This window comes from Lemur catta, chromosome 6, assembly GCF_020740605.2.
Source record: "Lemur catta isolate mLemCat1 chromosome 6, mLemCat1.pri, whole genome shotgun sequence".
NCBI lineage: Eukaryota > Metazoa > Chordata > Mammalia > Primates > Lemuridae > Lemur > Lemur catta.
The window spans coordinates 38,333,288-38,351,786 of NC_059133.1; the positions used below are offsets into that span (position 1 = coordinate 38,333,288).

The 18,499-nt window shown below is 33.6% G+C and overlaps 1 protein-coding gene across 5 annotated transcripts in view; it reads left to right on the top strand.

The window, feature by feature from the left end:
- The window catches only part of NAP1L1 (nucleosome assembly protein 1 like 1), a 30,519-nt gene extending 12,334 nt beyond the window's left edge, over positions 1-18,185 (top strand). For 2 of the 5 annotated variants that reach the window (XM_045553343.1, XM_045553340.1), the window contains exons 3-16: positions 606-691; positions 2,100-2,202; positions 8,577-8,718; positions 8,981-9,061; positions 9,902-10,030; positions 10,999-11,070; positions 11,906-12,045; positions 12,471-12,616; positions 12,712-12,731; positions 14,630-14,752; positions 15,673-15,702; positions 16,210-16,260; positions 17,310-17,381; positions 18,057-18,185. In XM_045553343.1, coding sequence (XP_045409299.1) covers positions 606-691; positions 2,100-2,202; positions 8,577-8,718; positions 8,981-9,061; positions 9,902-10,030; positions 10,999-11,070; positions 11,906-12,045; positions 12,471-12,616; positions 12,712-12,731; positions 14,630-14,752; positions 15,673-15,702; positions 16,210-16,260; positions 17,310-17,345 — 1,159 coding nt within the window. In that variant the 3' untranslated portion in view covers positions 17,346-17,381; positions 18,057-18,185. Of the gene's footprint in view, positions 1-605; positions 692-2,099; positions 2,203-8,576; positions 8,719-8,980; positions 9,062-9,901; positions 10,031-10,998; positions 11,071-11,905; positions 12,046-12,470; positions 12,617-12,711; positions 12,732-14,629; positions 14,753-15,672; positions 15,703-15,935; positions 16,032-16,209; positions 16,261-17,309; positions 17,382-18,056 lie in introns of those variants that run through there. The other 3 variants (XM_045553341.1, XM_045553342.1, XM_045553344.1) reach the window with 3 other exon arrangements.
- Positions 18,186-18,499: the final 314 nt, after the last annotated feature.

Below are 18,499 nucleotides of genomic sequence, written 5' to 3' on the forward strand. Positions count from 1 at the left end.
TTAGCTAGTGACTTCCATTCTTTAGGATGACCCTGGTCCATTTTTGTTGCTGGAGCTCTAGCCAGCACTATGTGGGAGGGAGGGAGAGATTAAGATCAAAAAGGCTTCCCAGCTCTCTATCTACCATTTTATAAGGATACTTCCTCAAAGTTCTATATTCTGCTTTTTTATCTTGCTGCCAAAGCATAGGATATAGCCAGATCTAGCTAAAAGGCAGACTAGGAAATGTAGACTTTTAGCTTGGTGTGTTGGCTATCCCATATAAAATGAGGATGTTTTTACTAAGAAGGAAGAATGCAATCAATGGAAATTAGGTAGAAAGTACATACTTCCTGACTTCACATTCCCCAAAAACCTACCAAACCAAATTTTTAAAGCTTGAAAAGTATGAACTTTATATTTGACCAGTTGCTTTTAATGAAGATTTAAGTACTTGCAATTTGTACTTGTTTACATATGAGTTAGAAAACTGAGTTACCTTTTGAATTTCCTATTTCTTATCTTTGAAAGAGGCATACTAATTTAGAAAATGAATTTAAGTTTTTCTATAACTTTTTTTGGTTATTGGTACATTTGAACCTTGGTGTGATACTATGATATTGTAGCAAAGAACAGTGTGAACTTGATCAAGATTTGGATGATGTTGAAGAAGTAGAAGAAGAAGAAACTGGTGAAGAAACAAAAATCAAAGGTATTATTTTAAATTACTTCAGGAGCCAGAGGCTGCTGGCATATGTCTTCTAGAGGGTAGTAATAAGTACCATTCCCTTTTTTTGGACCCTTGTTCATTGTCCACTTTATCCACTGGTCCAGACCTCCAGTTTAGTACATGTATGTGTGTGTGTGTCTCTGTGTGTGAGAGAGAGTCAGTACTGCTGAAGTGACATGATGTAGCTGTGTCAGCCAGCTAGCTTACCCGTGAGTTTTGTCTGGATTTAGAAATGTTACAGGCAGTGGTGGTGGGGTTATTTTTGGTGGTACTTCTAAACAGTCTGTTTAGTGTTTAATATATAGAAAACATGTAGTATGTCTGTCTTTTAAAAAATCCACTCCCTCAATCCACCAAACAAACAAACCAAAAACCCCTTATCTGTTAAATATTGGCAAAAATCATTCAAAATTTAGCAGATAATTTTTAAAAGGATAGTGGTGGTGGGGAATTGTACTGCTTTAGGTTATGCCCTGTAGATCTGGGCCAAGAATATTAAGGTACCAGAAAACTTAACTTTTTGTTTTTAAGCCAGATGGAAGTTAATTGTGAAAAGGCTTCTGAACTTGTAGCTTCAGCTTTTATTTTGCAACATTTTCTTGATAAATACAGGACTGTATCTTCAGTGACCAATATTGATATTTCTAAATGCATGTAGGTTATCACAGCTGTACATCATCCTAATTGAATTAATATCAGAAGTAAATTGACCCTTAAAAACATAATTTGGAAAATTAATAGCAATTTTGTATAATAACTGTATTGATGAAGAGAAGATAGCAACATAATTTGTTTTGTATAAATCTAGACTATATTTGGATTGAGTATACTTTTTTAAAGGCCACTAATAACCAAGTTTTGTTTGGCCTCAGTTAACCACCTTTGACCGTCTCAACTATTAACATTATTCATATACCCAGAAATTACACTACACAAGCATTAAGCATAAACATTCAGGTCACTCATTTCATCTTTCTCCCAGGCTTAAACCTATCACTATATTTATAGTTTTCTGATATGTATTATGTATTATCTGCCTTCAAAAGACTGTCACAAGTCATAGATAGGCATCTGGATGAAGCTTTGAGCTTCCCAAAATGCAAGGTGGGTGAACACAAGATACTAGGAAGAGAAAGAATATTGTTCATAGTGGTCGTGGTAGTGGCCTTGAGAAATGCCGTGCTTTACAAGATCATTAGGAATCTGAACTATTACTGGACATTGGGTTTTCCTAGAGTGTATTTTCTTTAGTTTGCTCTGCCCATCTCTACTCATATATACCAGCAATTTATAGGCCAGTTAGGAAAACTTCATGAGATTGGATTGTCCTATTAAAAAAGCATAATACATTTTCATAAAATCCTTCTTTTGATGCCCTTTTTTTTTAAAGCGCGTCAGCTGACTGTTCAGATGATGCAAAATCCTCAGATTCTTGCAGCCCTTCAAGAAAGACTTGATGGTCTGGTAGAAACACCAACAGGATACATTGAAAGGTACAAGTTCTTCTTTTCCATAGCCCTTGTTTATCTTTCTATAATCAACATTGCAGGTGTATCTATTTTTAAGACCATCTAGGGTATATACATAGTAGTGGAAACCTAATGTCTGTTAGTATCTAAAATAGGATTATTGGAAGTTTAAAATTTTCTTAATAGCACCTGTTTACATTGGTCTTTTAAAGTTTATTTTGGTTCAAGTCCATAGGAAGTATACTGATCTTAAGCATTTCTGAGATTTGTTTAGAGGTTTGTTAGAAATGCACAAAATCAGAAGAAATACAGATTTCTTACGTAATTCATGGGTGATATAAATCATTAATAATGGCCTTATTCAGCTCACATAATTTTTTAAACTCAGTTTTATGGTTTTAAGATCCATTCAGGTTGCTATCTATATGTATCTAGTTAGTAGCTTCTAAATGTTGCCTAGTTTTCCATAGGGTGTTTTCACTATGTTCTATTATCTGCTTTTCCTTTGATGGACTCTTATCTTTGTTAGTGTAAATTCTATAGTGACGTATATCCTTGTACATGCCCGCTTAAGGAATGTGTAAGAATTTCTTTTGGGTATGTACTCGGCAGTGGAATTGCTATTTATAGGATGTGCAAGCCTTAAGCACACTTAGTGTGATTTCCAGAAATACTGTACCCAGTGCATGAAGGTTGCTTTATCTTTGTGTCTCTGCCAACAATTGGCATCACCCAGCTTTGTAGGTTTTTTTTTTTTCATTTTTAAACCAGTCTAAGATGTGTGGGCTCATTTTGTTTGATTTGTATTTTTTTGATTTCTAATGAGTTTTGACGTTCTGTTTATAATGCATGTGAACCTTTTAGGTTGCCCATTTGTACCCTTTGTTCTTACTGGGGTTATCTTTTTTTTTTAAATGTTTTGTAGAAGTCCTTACGAATTCTGGATGTTAATTCCCTTACCAGTTTTAGACATTGTAAATAATCTATTGTGTCATTTTCTATTTTATCCATTGAGTCCTGGTAAACAGAAATCCTTAATTTTTATTTTAGTAAAATATTTTGCCCTGTGGCTTGTGGTTTTGAAGTTTAAGAAGCTCTTCCTAGTTCTTTCTTTCTTTCCTATTGCCTAGTTTTACCTTTCATATTTAGGTCTTTAAACCCTCTAGAGTCCATGTTTGTATTTGGTGTAAGTAAGCATCCAGTTCCCTCTTTTCCCCTCTTCATTTCTTAGTGAGCTAGTTTTTATAACACTATTCACTAAACAATTCATTCTTTCCCCATTTATTTGTGTGCCACTTTATTGCATTATCAAGTTCTTAGAAACACCTATGTTTGTCTTTGAGCTGTACTCTTCTTTTTTTTTTTTTGCTAATCTTCTCTCTATCATTTTAATTTTAGTTTATGTGCTGCCGAAGCAAGCACGAGCTGCACTCTCCTGTTTCATTGGTCTTTTTGTCTCTTCTTTTGTCATTGTCACACTTAATTACTATGACTTTATAGTATGTCAGTATTTGGCAGGGCAGGTTGCTTCTGTTCATGTCTCCCCAATTCCCCCAAAACCATGATCTTAAGGTTGACCTAACCATAGGTAGACCTTTATCCCACAGGATAACTTGAGAGTTAAGTTTATCAGAGTTTTCAACAAACAAAAGAACAAAAAAAAAAAACCCCTAAAATTTTGGTAAGAATTACACTGAATTTTTAGATTGACAGAGAATTATACCTTTAATATTGTTTCATCCATATATTTGTATTTATTCAGATTACATTCTGTGTCTTCTATTATAGTTTCATCATTTTCTTCATTTGTTAATCTGTTAATTTCTGTATATTTTAGTTGTGTTGCTATTATGAATAGTATCTTCTTTTTTTATTGTGTTTTCTGGTTCCCCATGTATAGGGGAGTACTTTTGACTTTTTCTTTTAAAGTTGATCTTGAATCCAGTAACCTTGCTAAATTTATTGTAGTAATTTGTTTGACCCCTCTTCCCCAAGATCTTCTCAGCAAATAATGGCAGTTTTATCTCTAATCTTCTACATTACACCACATACTTATTTTTCTTTATAACACTGGCCAGGACTTGCACTTGTTACAGTACTGTGTTAAACATTAGCATTAAAAATGGTCATCTTTGTTTTATTTCCATTAATATTGGGGATGAATATACAATTTCTCCATTAAATTCTGGGCCTTTTTTTTTTTTTGGAGACAGTCTTGCTCTGTCCTCTGGGCTACAGTGCTGTGGCATCAGCCTAGCTCACAGCAACCTCAAATTCCTGGGCTCAAGCAATCCTCCTGCCTCAGCCTCCCGAGTATCTGGGACTTACAGGCATGTGCCACCAGGCCTGAATAATTTCTCTTTTTTTTGTAGAGACGGAGTCTCACTCTTGCTCAGGCTGGTCTCGAACTCCTGAGCTCAAGCCATCCTCCCACCTTGGCCTCCCAGAGTGCTAGGATTACAGGCGTGAGCCACTGCGCCAGGCCAAGTTCTGTGCCTTTTTACTATTTTTTTAATCTGACTTTTTTTTCTGTATTAAGATGCTCTTTTGAACTTTTTCCTATTAAGCAAATAGTAAGTAAATGTTTTGGAAATATATATTTGGGATATCAAATTAGCCTTGCATTCCTGGAAAAAACTTAATCAGGATGTGTTATTGTTACACAATTGAGTTGAGTAGTTAATATTTTAGGTCTTTATTCTTTAGTGAAATGAGCTTGTGTGCGCATATGTATGCATGTGTGCAGGTATGTATATATGAATGTATATAAAGAAACTTTCAAGATATGGTAAATACTTAACTGGTTTTGGAGTTAAGGTTTTAACTGCTGAATGAAATGAATTGGGCTGCTTTTACTTTTTCCCTCTTTTTTCTGCAGCACCTTGTATAAGGTAGGAATTAACTGTTGCTTGAATGGTTGGTAGAACTCTGCTAAAAGTTTACTTGGTTCTTTGGAGTTTGGGAACTAGAGGTCCTGGGGAGTTTTGGGCTATATAGTTCTTTTTCTTTTTTTTTTTGTTTAAACATACTTATTGGTCTATTTAAGTTGTGTCAATTTTGCAGTTTTATATTCTAAACCTGCATGCATTTTATTTAGATCTTAGATTGATCATAGTTCAAGGTATTTTTAAAAATCTGATTATTTTTTCTTTTATATTCTGTTTTTTACATCTTGTTTTACTAGTTGTCTTGGATCTTATTAATGTTTCTTGATTTCGCTTTTGATTTTCTTTCTCTGTATTCTTTGTTGCTACTCTCACTGATTTCTGGCTTATCATTTCCTCTTTTCTTAGGTTTGTTCTGTTCTTCTTTCCAATTAAAATTGAATGCTTAGTTCATTTGATTTTTATTTTTTAATCTATGTCCTTAATACTCTTGTTTTTATAAATGTTGTGTAAATATTGTGTGTGAAGATCTATGTACTGAAATCAATAGCTCTAGCTTACTAATTGTATTAATTCAGGTTCTCTTTATTTCTGCTAATTGATTGATTGCTTGTCTGGGAAAGGTATATTAAAAATCTCCAATTAGTTTCTGCACATATTTCTATCAATTGTAGGCTGATAGATTTTGAAGCCATATTATTAGGTGTATGATGTTTGTGATGTACATATCTTGTTCTTGTTCCATTTTACTGATAGGTATGTAATGTCTTACTTTGTATTTTATCAGGTTTTTGGGCATAAATTCTATTTGCCTGATACTGTAATACATATCCCAGCTTCTTTTTTTAAAAAAAAAAATTGTTATGTCTTTTTCCATCTTTGTATCTTCCATTGATATGAATGTTGGCTTCTTTATTAGTAAATTCAGCTTCCTTACATTTCTTGAAAGTTGTATGTTGTATTGTTTTTGGACTTCCTGCTACCATCTTTCTCTATTTTTAAATTTATTTTTAAACAAATAGATTTATTTAAATTTATTGGCTCTCTTTTTAGTCCTTTTCTGCTTTGCATTGGATAGATCAAGTTGTCTTCTTGTTCCAAAGTTAATGCATTCTGTTGTGATTATGGTAGTGGTGTATAACCTAATACCTAAGTTTATTTGCCTCTATTGATTTCTTAAATTTGCTAATATCTGTATTGTTTGTAAATGTACTTCCTCTGGTCCTCTTTTTTCCTTCAAGGCAGTAGTGAAATTTACCAAGATATTTGTTCACACCCATACTTTATAATTCTATATAATCTCCTAGATTTGTGGTGTTTTTTTTTTTTTCCTTTTTCAAAAGTTGGTTTTAATAATTTAATGAGTATCTGTGGCATACCTCCTGAATCCTGGTATACCTGATAAAACTTTTATCTTGGCTTCATATCTAAATAATAATGTAACTGGCTATGAAATTATAAATTGAAAGTTCTTAAGTAATTTAAAAATGACAGTTTATTTTTTCTTGTTTTTAGTGTTTTCTTTTGAAGCCTGGTGTTAGTCTGGTTCCTTTTCCTTTGTAGGTTCTTTGCTCTTTTTCACTGAACCCCTTTAGAATTTTCTTTTGTCTTTGATATTCATCAATCTCATTAATATGTTTGGAGTAAAGATTTTCACATTGCCTTAAATCTTAGAAATTTATCATTCTCACTTCTTAAGATAATCTCCCCCTTCTCTCTCACTTTTTGCTACTTTTGTCATACATATCTCAGATTTTCTATTTTCTGTCTTTCATGCTACCTTCTGGGAGAACTTTTCAACCTCATGGACTTTTTCTTCAGTTGAATCTATCCTGTTTATCCTATTTGTTGGTTATTTTAGTTACTGTATTTTCCATACTTAACATTCCCACTTTGTTTTAGATTTCTTGGTCTTGTTTCATATTATCTTTCCTCATCTCTAAATATACTTACATTCTTGTTTAAATTCTGTCTAAATGCTGCTTTAGCTAATTATTATTTCACTCTTTCATAGAAATTATACTCTTGAAGTCTAGTTATTTTGGCCTTTGAGCTCAGGCACATTGGGCAATATACAGTTAATAATGAGTATTTAGGGGAGAAATCAAGATCAGACTGTGGTATGTGACAGTCCCATGGAGTTTAAGAAGGGGGCAAGATGAGCCTAAGTAGAGCTCTCAATGCCAGGCAGTTTTCCTGGTTTGCTTTGGGAGGAGATAAGCCTCTTTGGTTGTCTAATTCATTATATCAGAATGGATAAGGTGGAGAAATGAATGCTTGAGGGCTCTGAGCTAGTGAAGGTTTCATCAACTCTTCATGTTATTCTAGGAACCCTGACATTAGGCTCTTGTGAAGGGTGAAGGGGAAAGACAATGATTGTTGCAAGGCTAGACCTGAACTTAAAAAGCTTTTTTGCAACAATGCCTTGTTTTAACTTGTCCTCACTGCTACCTACTATGGTTATCCTTTCCACTCCCCAGGTTGCAGCTCACCCTGTACCAAAGACAGCTTTAAATCTTACTTTGCTTATGGGGGTGTGTGTATCTGAAATAGTTGTTTCCTTCTTGGTTCTAAAATTTCTGGGGGTTAGTTTTAGGGGCCGGGGGTTGGGCAGGGGAAGCCAGAAGCTCATGATAGTTCACCACCTTGACAGAACATTGTTTTTTATTTTTAATTGTGAGAAAAGAAGTTGAGATCTTTAGGTGTTTTGTTTCTAATAATCATAATAATTATTTGGTTTACAAAAATTTATCTGTGGCAGCATATTTTAACCTGGATTTTCTATCTGATACATCAATTCCCTGAAGTTAGGTGAATTTTTAGTGTCAACATTTTTTGGGTGGTAGAGGGGTTTATAAGTTTAATCATTCTTCAAGGGACTTATAACCTAGTGTGTATAACCTTTTAAAAAATCAGTGCCCCATAGTGAGTTGTATGATGTATGGATTATATTTCAACAAAGCTATTATTTTAAAAATTCATGTCCCCTTTTCATAATATATTCCATTCTTGTGTGCTTTCAAATTCCAAATTAAATATGAAAACTAAAATAGAAAATAACGGTGTAGGATATCGCCTTTTCCCCTAATATACGTATCCTCCCCTCCTCCTTTTTCATAATAACTGGTACAGGTGAGATATATATGTTTAAAAAAAAAAGAAAAATCCAAGCAACCATTGTTAGAGTTAAGATGGTCAGTCCATGACTTTTAATTTGATAAGCTGTTTGTATTTTACGGTTGAGATGCCAGCAATGACAAGTCCAACACTGAACTTCATTATACTTTGAGGGGTGACAATATGATTTACATTTTATTGTTAGTATAGTTTGGTTAAATTTCCACTTTTGAAATATTTTGTGGTCAATGGATCAATATATTTATGTCTATTTTGGATTTTAATTACTTTGAATATATGTCATTCACTAACTTTTGTGCTTCAATTTCAATATGACAAAGGAAGTGTGACTTCTGTTTTCCTGTGATGCCGTGTAACTGGTTTCTAACCTTTCAGCTTGCCTAGGGTAGTTAAAAGACGAGTGAATGCTCTCAAAAACCTTCAAGTTAAATGTGCACAGATAGAAGCCAAATTCTATGAGGAAGTTCATGATCTTGAAAGGAAGTATGCTGCTCTCTATCAGCCTCTATTTGACAAGGTAAATGTTTTCTACTGCTTTGTTTAATTTATCTAACATTCTAGAAGACAAGCTCTGGAACTACAGACAGCTTGCAAGTGGTTAGTCTTTAGATCTCTCACTGAAATGGTTATCAGAGGTACTTGGGAAAGCTATCAATAGCAATTAAGGTTGTGATATACATTAATTAAATCTATAGGAGTCCTTAATGAGAAACCACTAGTTTTTAGGTTGGATGCCAGTGTTTTCATGCAAGCCTTTTTTTTTTTTTTAATCATTTTAGCGATTTGAGATTATTAATGCAATTTATGAACCTACGGAAGAAGAATGTGAATGGAAACCAGATGAAGAAGACGAAATTTCTGTCAGTATCAACTTTTAATGTGCTTTTAGGTGATAAAAATCTTGAGAGTTTTGTCAGAAGTGTTAGCATTTGGTGATAGGCTATAACAGTATATAATCAGTGGTATTATTATACCTAAGAAATGTTTTCTTTTTCTATAAGATTGATAGTATAGATAAGCCACTGCTTAACCTGTTACCATCTACCCAGTATTATTTTTTCTTATCTTTTTACAGTATTTAAGTATTAATAATATTGAAGGTTTATAAATTCATATAAGCTTCTCCTTTGAACTTCATGATGACAGGCATAGGATTTTTCCCATTTTTCAAATGAAGAAATGAAGGCTTTTAAGTGACTCGACCACAAAGAATAATGGCAGAACTGTGACACAGATTTAGTGCTGTGTTACATGACCCAGCTCTGTAGCTTTGTTATTTAATGTTGGTTAATAAAGAGAATATAATATTTTGATTAAAAACACCATAGGGCGAGGCACTGGACAAAGTTAAGTTAATCTTCCTGTTGTTTTTCCTGTTTATTTAAGTCTTCATTTTTCATGAAGGTTTTCATTTTTTTTTTTTTTTTCCTATAATGATTTTTCCTATAGTTCTTGGTCCTAGTGATTCTTTTTAGAGAGGTGTGGTAGCAGTAATTCTGATGAAAATAAGGTTTGGTATGGGTAACAGCAGTGTCTGCACAATCAGATTAAAACTTCTTTGGCTGAAAGTTATAATTGGTGATCTGTGGGTTTCTGGGTTTCTATATTTTTTGCCACTGCATGTAAGTTAAGAGGATTTACAAGAGTTTATCAAGAGGTCTCATCCATGCATTCAGTAATGTATGCTGTCATTTATCAAGGAGGAGCTAAAAGAAAAGGCCAAGATTGAAGATGAGAAAAAGGATGAAGAAAAAGAAGATCCTAAAGGAATTCCTGAATTTTGGTTGACTGTTTTTAAGAATGTTGACTTGCTCAGTGATATGGTTCAGGTAATTTTATTCATAAAAACACCCGTTTACCTCAAGGGTAAACTTTTGAATTTTAAATAGCTGTGATGACTGTTCTCTTCAGCGTTGACCTTTCTAAAATGATTGCTTACTTTTGAAAGAGCTAGTAGTATCTGTAGGAGGACGATTACAGCTTTGATTAATGTAATCAAAGAAATTATAGTTATTTTCAAAAATTAGATAATAAAATGGTTCCATTGATAATTACTTGTTATTAACTGGTGTTTTCTCATAGCCCTGTGCTTTCTGTCTTTATATGCTTAGGATGGGGAAGACAATCTTAGTTTTCAATTGTTTGGCTCCTCCCAAAAGGAGCTTTTCAGTCTGAAACCAAAATTATTCCACGAGAAATTTACATTTTAAAAGAATACTATAAAGATGTTTAATTCACTCACAGTTGTCACATTTCTTTGTGAAACTATCACAGATGTCACTTTCTTTGGGAAACTGTGCCTCTCCAAGTATTTCTTGAGCCACTACCATCTGCATTGTAGTACCTGTTGCCCCTTGTCTTGTGATTGTTGGAAGTTACATTGAGAAAAATAAATGATCTCAACACAATTACTGCTTATTGCATTTCTTCTTTAGCAAAGCAGAAAAGAATCAGGCAGGAGGAAAGGAACAAGCAGCTGGAAAATGTAACAATTACAATCAGGAAACATTTTTAAAGCAAATATAAAACCAAGCAGACTTGGTTTTATATTTTTCAGCCCATTCAGCCTATATAATGGTGTAGTTCTCTACTTGGTCACTTTTTTTCCACCAGTGACCGTCGACCCACAGTAAAAGCTAGCTTCAGTATAAACCATAATCTGGAGAATAAGTCTTAAAAGTTATTATATAAAACTTTACTAAAAATATATTATGTCTCAGCTACTGTCTGTAGTAACAGAATACAAACCCTAGAAGGCCATGTTAGATACTAATTTTTATTATTTTTTAATTTGAAGGAACATGATGAACCTATTCTGAAGCACTTGAAAGATATTAAAGTGAAGTTCTCAGATGCTGGCCAGCCAATGGTAAAAGAATTTTGAAATATTTATAATTTTATAGCAGGTGCTTACAGGTAGATAAATAGTCCTTTTTAAAAAGAAGTGACCATTGAAGGATTAGGGATGGAGATGATAAGTTGATACTTGGTACTGTTTTCCTTGTAGTAAATACGTATTTGTATGTTACTAATGGCACAATATTTATTCCTTTCCTCCCTCTGAACATAAACTGTTTTCAAAATATAATCCTTGATCTTGGATTAAAGTGGGTAAAAATAATGACAAGGGAACAAGAAAAAATAAATACTTATTCTGTATTAAAAGGCATGTGCCTGGAAATGATATAAAACAGATGATGTTAGAGGGCACCTACTTCCCCATGGGTAGGGGAAGTAGATGAGCTGAAAGATCAGCTAACAACCTCTTCCCCAAACCACCAGTATTTTATGTCAGCTGTGGGCAAAGCTACTATAGGTATAGGCCGTAGATTTTTAAAGTTGGGCTTTTTCTGTGTCAAGCTCAGGTTCTAGTCTACTATTAAAAAGCCCCCTTTGTGGGGGAAGTAGGGAGGAAGGGAGACTTGGTCAGTTAAGATGTGCCCATCCTATTGTGAAAACATGTTACAAATCACTTTACAAATTACTATTACTTTAGTTGTAAATGGAAACTAAACTTCATTAGTTAATTTCTACCTCTTTTTGCTTTTAACATAATTTGGGGTTAGAGTAGAAAAAGCCTGATAATGTTTTCTGAATTTTATATATGCTTTTAAAAAAACACAGATCAAGCTTTATTTATTAAAACATTGGCAAAATTTATTATGTAGGAATTTAACTAATTTTTATCTTATTTTCCTTTAAAGAGTTTTGTCTTAGAATTTCACTTTGAACCGAATGAATATTTCACAAATGAAGTGTTGACAAAGACATATAGGATGAGGTCAGAACCAGATGATTCTGATCCCTTTTCTTTTGATGGACCAGAAATTATGGGTTGTACAGGGTGAGTTTAATTTTACTGCTTAAACAGAATGTTATATCAGTTTTTGTTGTACTTATATTTGTGACACTTGTTATTTTCAGTTACACATATGCATAGTTTGTCTCCAGACTTTTTGGTAAAAATGTTGTCTGAGAAGTGTTTAATCATTGTACTACACTTCTCCTTGGGCCCATGACTATAACATATATTTTTGCAAGGAGTGCCTCTTTAAATTTATTATACTGTTTGTTTGTGCTAATTGTAAATATGTTTATTTTAAACATTTGTTTAGAAATAAAATTTTCCCCTTTACACTGCTACAGAAAATATTTGAGCCAATTTCCCCCTCTAAAATTTGAAATCTAAATGTAACATTTACTTCTAAAAATTTAGCAATTAAAAATGTGCTAAATGTGATAGAAGATTTTTCTCCTTTGTTTTGCAAGGTGCCAGATAGACTGGAAAAAAGGAAAGAATGTCACTTTGAAAACCATTAAGAAGAAGCAGAAACATAAGGGACGTGGGACAGTTCGTACTGTGACTAAAACAGTTTCCAATGACTCTTTCTTTAATTTTTTTGCACCTCCTGAAGGTAAGTACTATTTTAGTTTGGGTATTAATGGTGGTTTTGTAATAAGCTTTATTTAATTTCTTATTCATTTGAATTTCTCTTCTCTATTTTTATAGTTCCTGAGAGTGGAGATCTGGTAAGTTGAATTGTTATCTGTTGTTTACTGTGTTAAAGCACTGGTCAGTCCTCAAAAGTGGAGAGGGGATGGTTGTTGCTAGCATTGTGTTCTGAGGCCTGCAGTGCACTGGGTAGACCTTTATGGATCTGAAAACTGTTCTATTCAAAGTGATGTTACTGCCTCTACCGAGAGACAGTGAAATAAAAAGTTAAAGATTTTCTTTTGAGACTTGTAAATGTTTCTCTGAAGGATTTAACTTTTCAAAACTATTGTTTTCTTCCTTAGTGAAACCAGAATGTATTCATTTATGCTATTTACTAAACTCCTAGCCATATTATGGTTAGAACTCTTTCCTGTATTTGTTATTACAGTAGAAATATGGTTGTATATTGTAGCCATATATGTTCAGGTATGTGGCATATAACAAAGAATTATGAGATGTGCCTACCATGTAGTCTGGACCGATGAGCCACCTCAAAAAAGGTCTGTACAGGCAGGGTAGGCCAGGTATGTTTTGAATTTGTTTTTCTCTTGGTCAGGTTTTTGAATTTAAATTAACTAAGGGAGTTTATCTAGTTTTATACATATATAGAATTAGAAATTATGTTAATTTGAATGCTTCTGAATTGGAATCATCTTGCCTAAGGCTTAGATCAGATATGCAAAAGGCAAGTATTTCTGTCTGAAAAAAGTAACAACTGGCGCTTAGTTCAAAATGACCTTTTATGGGATAAAAAATGGGAGTATAAAGCAGTGTAAATTTTAGGTAAGAATTATTTTGAGTGATAGAGCTTCACACTGTTTTCATGTCAATGGATGGGTTGGAGCTTGTGTTCAAGTTCTTTTTCTTAGTTTGTTACTAAATATTGATGGTGACAAAACAGTCTTGAAAACCTCTACCCCGTGATTTGAATTTCTTCCTTTAAAATTCACCTCTCCTCCCTTTTTGTACTTTTTAATTTATTAGATTATGTTGATGACACAGTAAACGTTCATGGAATTCACAGATGGTGTACTCATTGTTTAGTATTCAGAACCATTTCTGTGTTGTGCTTTGCCATTAAATGGGAATTGTACATTGAATTTATTTATTGTCATTATCATTTGGCATTAAGTAGACTTAAAACTGTACAGCTACTTGAAAGTGTAGTTTGGGAAGTATGAAGTGATCCTCTGTGGTCTTTTATGTCCTTCTATTTGCCAAGTACTTAATGTTGTTATTTATGAAAGCCTGAGATTCTTTTTTTTTTTTTTTTTTTTGAGACAGGGTATCTCTGTTGGCCTGGACTAGAGTGCAGTGGTGTTATCATATTTAACTGCAACCTCAAACTCCTGGGGTCAAGCCATCCTCTTGCCTCAGCCTCCTGAGTAGCTGGGACTATAGGCATGTGCCACCAGGCCTGGCTAATTTTTTTATTTTTTGTAGATGGGGGACTCGCTATTTCCCAGGCTGGTCTTGAACTCCTGGGCTCAAGTGATCCTCCCATCTCGGCCTCCAAAGTGCTGGGATTGTAGGCATGAGCCACTGTGCCTGGCCCTGAGATTCTAAGTATTACTCCATTTGGTGTTTTCAATAATAATTGAAAAGGAAAATTGCAGTCATGTAACGAATTTGCTTTTGTATTTTATTGTTTAAGTCAGAAAAAACTAGGTAACCACTTCTAGTTTTTATTTCCCCACATGTATGTAGTATGTACACTGGCCTGCTGACTTGCTTTTTATTAAAAACTTGTAAAACTAGGGCATATAGATGACTTCTTGATCACATGCATGTAGGCTAACTTAAAAATGACAAAGTAAAAAGGTTGGGTTTCTTGTCTTCATCATATGATTTAAACCAAAGAGTCTCACATATGCCAAGTTAAATAACAAAATTATTCATAAGTTTTGTGCTTTTGTCTTCCTTTTAAAAACAGGATGATGACGCTGAAGCTATCCTTGCTGCGGACTTTGAAATTGGTCACTTTTTACGTGAACGTATAATCCCAAGATCAGTGTTATACTTCACTGGAGAAGCTATTGAAGATGATGACGATGATGTGAGTTTGAATCCTGAAAAGAAATAATTTGGTGAGGGTACAGTAATCAGAATGGTAAGAGGTTAGAATTAATTTTTAAAAAGCAGGACACAGAATAATTCAAAATTAGGCTGGCCGGGCGCGGTGGCTCACGCCTGTAATCCTAGCACTCTGGGAGGCCGAGGCGGGTGGATCGCTCGAGGTCAGGAGTTCGAGACCAGCCTGAGCAAGAGTGAGACCCCGTCTCTACTAAAAATAGAAAGAAATTATCTGGCCAACTAAAAATATATATACAAAAAAATTAGCCGGGCATGGTGGCTCATGCCTGTAGTCCCAGCTACTCGGGAGGCTGAGGCAGTAGGATCGCTTAAGCCCAGGAGTCTGAGGTTGCTGTGAGCTAGGCTGATGCCACGGCACTCACTCTAGCCTGGGCAACAAAGTGAGACTCTGTCTCCAAAAAAAAAAAAAAAAAAAATTAGGCTAATCATTGACCCTGTAGATAGCTTTTCTGAGTTTTAAGTAGATCCTCTTAGGATCTTTGGATTCATTTATCTTAGTTTTAAATTTTCTGCTTATAGGAAGATTACTCTGAGTTAGTGTAACTTTTGTTTGGTTAATGTTGTAGGTCTGTTATGCTCTTACCTTTGACCACACAGAAGTAGGACATTTTTTAGTGCTTTACCACTTATTAGGAGACTAAGAATTTTTTTTATCTAAGGGAATATTAAGTAATGATTAAGGAAAACTTAGGTTGTCCTTAAAAATGTTTTAGGTATCCTTATTGCTAAATGGCAATTGTTAGAATAGGCTTTTTATAATCAGTTACTTTATGGGAAAGTATTATTTCTCTTTTTAGATATTAGTTTATACAGTGGGTGCATGTTACTAATGCTGTTCTCAAATGCTTGTTACATTCACTCACACGCTGTTTTTCCTTTCAGTATGATGAAGAAGGTGAAGAAGCGGATGAGGTAATGTTTACCAAATGAGCAAATAATTCTTTGTGTTTAACACATTGAGAAGTGAATTGAATGACTTATGTATTCCTTTGCTATAATCATTATTTTGTGATTTGGGATAAAAACATTTTGGAAAATATGATTTTAGAATTCTACAGCCAAACAATGTATGTATAAGGTTTCAATAAATAAATTGCAAAACTCAGCAACATTTTTTTATTTCAAATAATTTTGTTCTGCTGCAGGGTTATCAGCTCTTTGAAGAAGTCAAAAGCTGCAGTAAACTTTTTCAACGTTGGCTGCAGTAAATATTTTCAATAAAAGCTGTTTGGATGTCTCAAGTTGTGTTGGGAAATTTTTCATATTTAGAAGCTTTCAGATTAAATTGTTATCACCGAACTCTGTAATATGAAAATCTGTTGGCCCCTAGAGTAATTTGCATTAAATATTCCATACATTATAAGCCAATTTTTCCTACTATATACCTACTTCATGGATGCATTTTGAACTTTAATATAGGAAGGGGAAGAAGAAGGAGATGAGGAAAATGATCCAGACTATGACCCGAAGGTGAGCAAAATTAGTGCTGCTTTCTATTAAATTTAAGGCAGGCTAAAGTAAGAGTTGATATTTCTGAATATAGTTTATTTTTTCAGATTAAAAGTCTTTAATAAAGCCCATTGACTGGATAAACTTTTTCCAATCCCATTGGCATTTTGAACAGTACACATATCAATGGATCTTTCCTGAGAAACATTGTTTTGGATCTGACTGTATTTTTTATAGTTTCAGGCTAAGTAAACTCTAGGATCCTATTTTAATGGCACATTGTCTTGGGCATTTTTTTTTTTAACAGTTTTTAAGCATTAAAAAAAGTTTATTGGTTGGGTTCTTAGTATGTTTTTCCTCCAAAGGAAAGCTTATGTCAGTTTTTAAAAGATCTGAATGCAGGAGGGTTTGGGAACTGGGGAGCAGTGCTGTTAAATACTTCAACCACCTCTATTCCTCAGTCCTTCAGAGTCCCAGTCTATTATTCTGGGAATTTGTCATATCAGAGTTAGTAGAGATCTTTATCTTCCACAAAGTATGTAGTATATCATCATGATTCATTTGAAACATCGGTTTTCTCTTTAGTGCATTCATTCATTTGCTTAATGCTATAAAATATTCAAATGATGATTTAACTTAGCAAGTAGGAAAGGATAATTTATTAATAAAAACAAATTAAATATTCTAGCAGGTGTGAATTACTCTTAATAGCTAAATATGAATGGAATTAGTATCTTTGAATAATTGATCTATAAAAACACAAAACTAATTGATAATATGACTAACATAAATTGCTTGGTAATTTTATTTTTTAAAGATTTTGGGATAGTGTGTCATTTTATGGAGTTAATTTAACAATGTAAAATTTGGACTTTAGGATTTCAGTGACTTGCTAATATGTGAATAAATAATTTGCCATCCTTGTCTATGTCCTATACCATTTCTTTAATTTGGTGAAATCTCTGACAAAACAGTGAGATACTGTGATAATTAAGGTAGTTAACTACTATTGAAAAATTCACTGAAGCAGGTAGAAGAAGATAGATTGACTTGTTGTTTTCCTTTAACAGAAGGATCAAAACCCAGCAGAGTGCAAGCAGCAGTGAAGCAGGATGTATGTGGCCTTGAGGATAATCTGCACTGTAATAGCCTAAACACAACTATTATTTACTTACAGCCTTATGTTTTTGTATTTTCTTGGTAGACTCAGTAATTTTTTTTAAAGAACAGGAACTGATATTTTAAAGACCAATTTGTTCCACCTAGGATTTTAACTATGGTTTTTCTGCCAGGTATGTTGAAGGCACAAATTATTTCACGCATGTTCATTCATTGCTACATAGTTTGGTTCTTCTGGAATATTTTCATCATGTAGCTATTGGAGTACAGCTATTAAAATTAGTAACTGTTAAATGAAACACATTTTCCCCCTAATTTTTTCCTTGAAGAACCAAAGTATTTCTTCAGCTGTTAGTTGAATGGAGTTAAGTCTGCTTGCATTAGCTACGCCTTTCGTTACTTTGTTATGGAAATGCAGTGACATAAACTAAGACAATTCATCATTAAAAAAAAAATTGGTGAATCAACTATATGGTTAAGAATTTCCAGTAAGACCATACCCGATAACTGTTAGGTTGTTACTGGATTTTTATATTTTAGGTGACATAGTTAACTATAAAGAAACTTAACGGATAATATAGTTATTAGAACCACAGGGAGGTGAATAAAACCTAGGCTTTCCAAAAGTTAGCCTGATATTATTTAACTGTACTTTTAAATTTAACCTCCATTAACTAAGTATCTTTTCTTTGTGGTAGGGTCTGCCTTCTGCTTCCCTGGAAAGGATGAATTTACATCTTTTGTCAAGCCTATTTCAAGTTTTTTGTTGTTGGTTGTTTGTTTGCTTGTTTTTGTTTTTGCAGCCTAAAATAAAATTGTCAAATACACTTTTAGTTCTTACAAGATAATGTCTTAATTTTGTACTAATTCAGGTAGAAGCAGAGGCGTAGCTTGAATTAAGGGTTGTACCCAGCTTACCAAATTACTGAAGAAAAGGGTACCAACTTTGGAAGAGGTACTACATCTATTAATAAGCAAGTGTTAAAAAACAAAAGGACAAAATCTTAAATGATGTGATGGTTTTCTAAAACGAAAAATTTAAAAAGTTAAATTTAATTTTCTTTGAGTTTAGAACTAGAGAGAAGGCCCCAAGCCTCTATGGTATATACTAATTCTTATTGCTTGAAGTATGTCATTTACC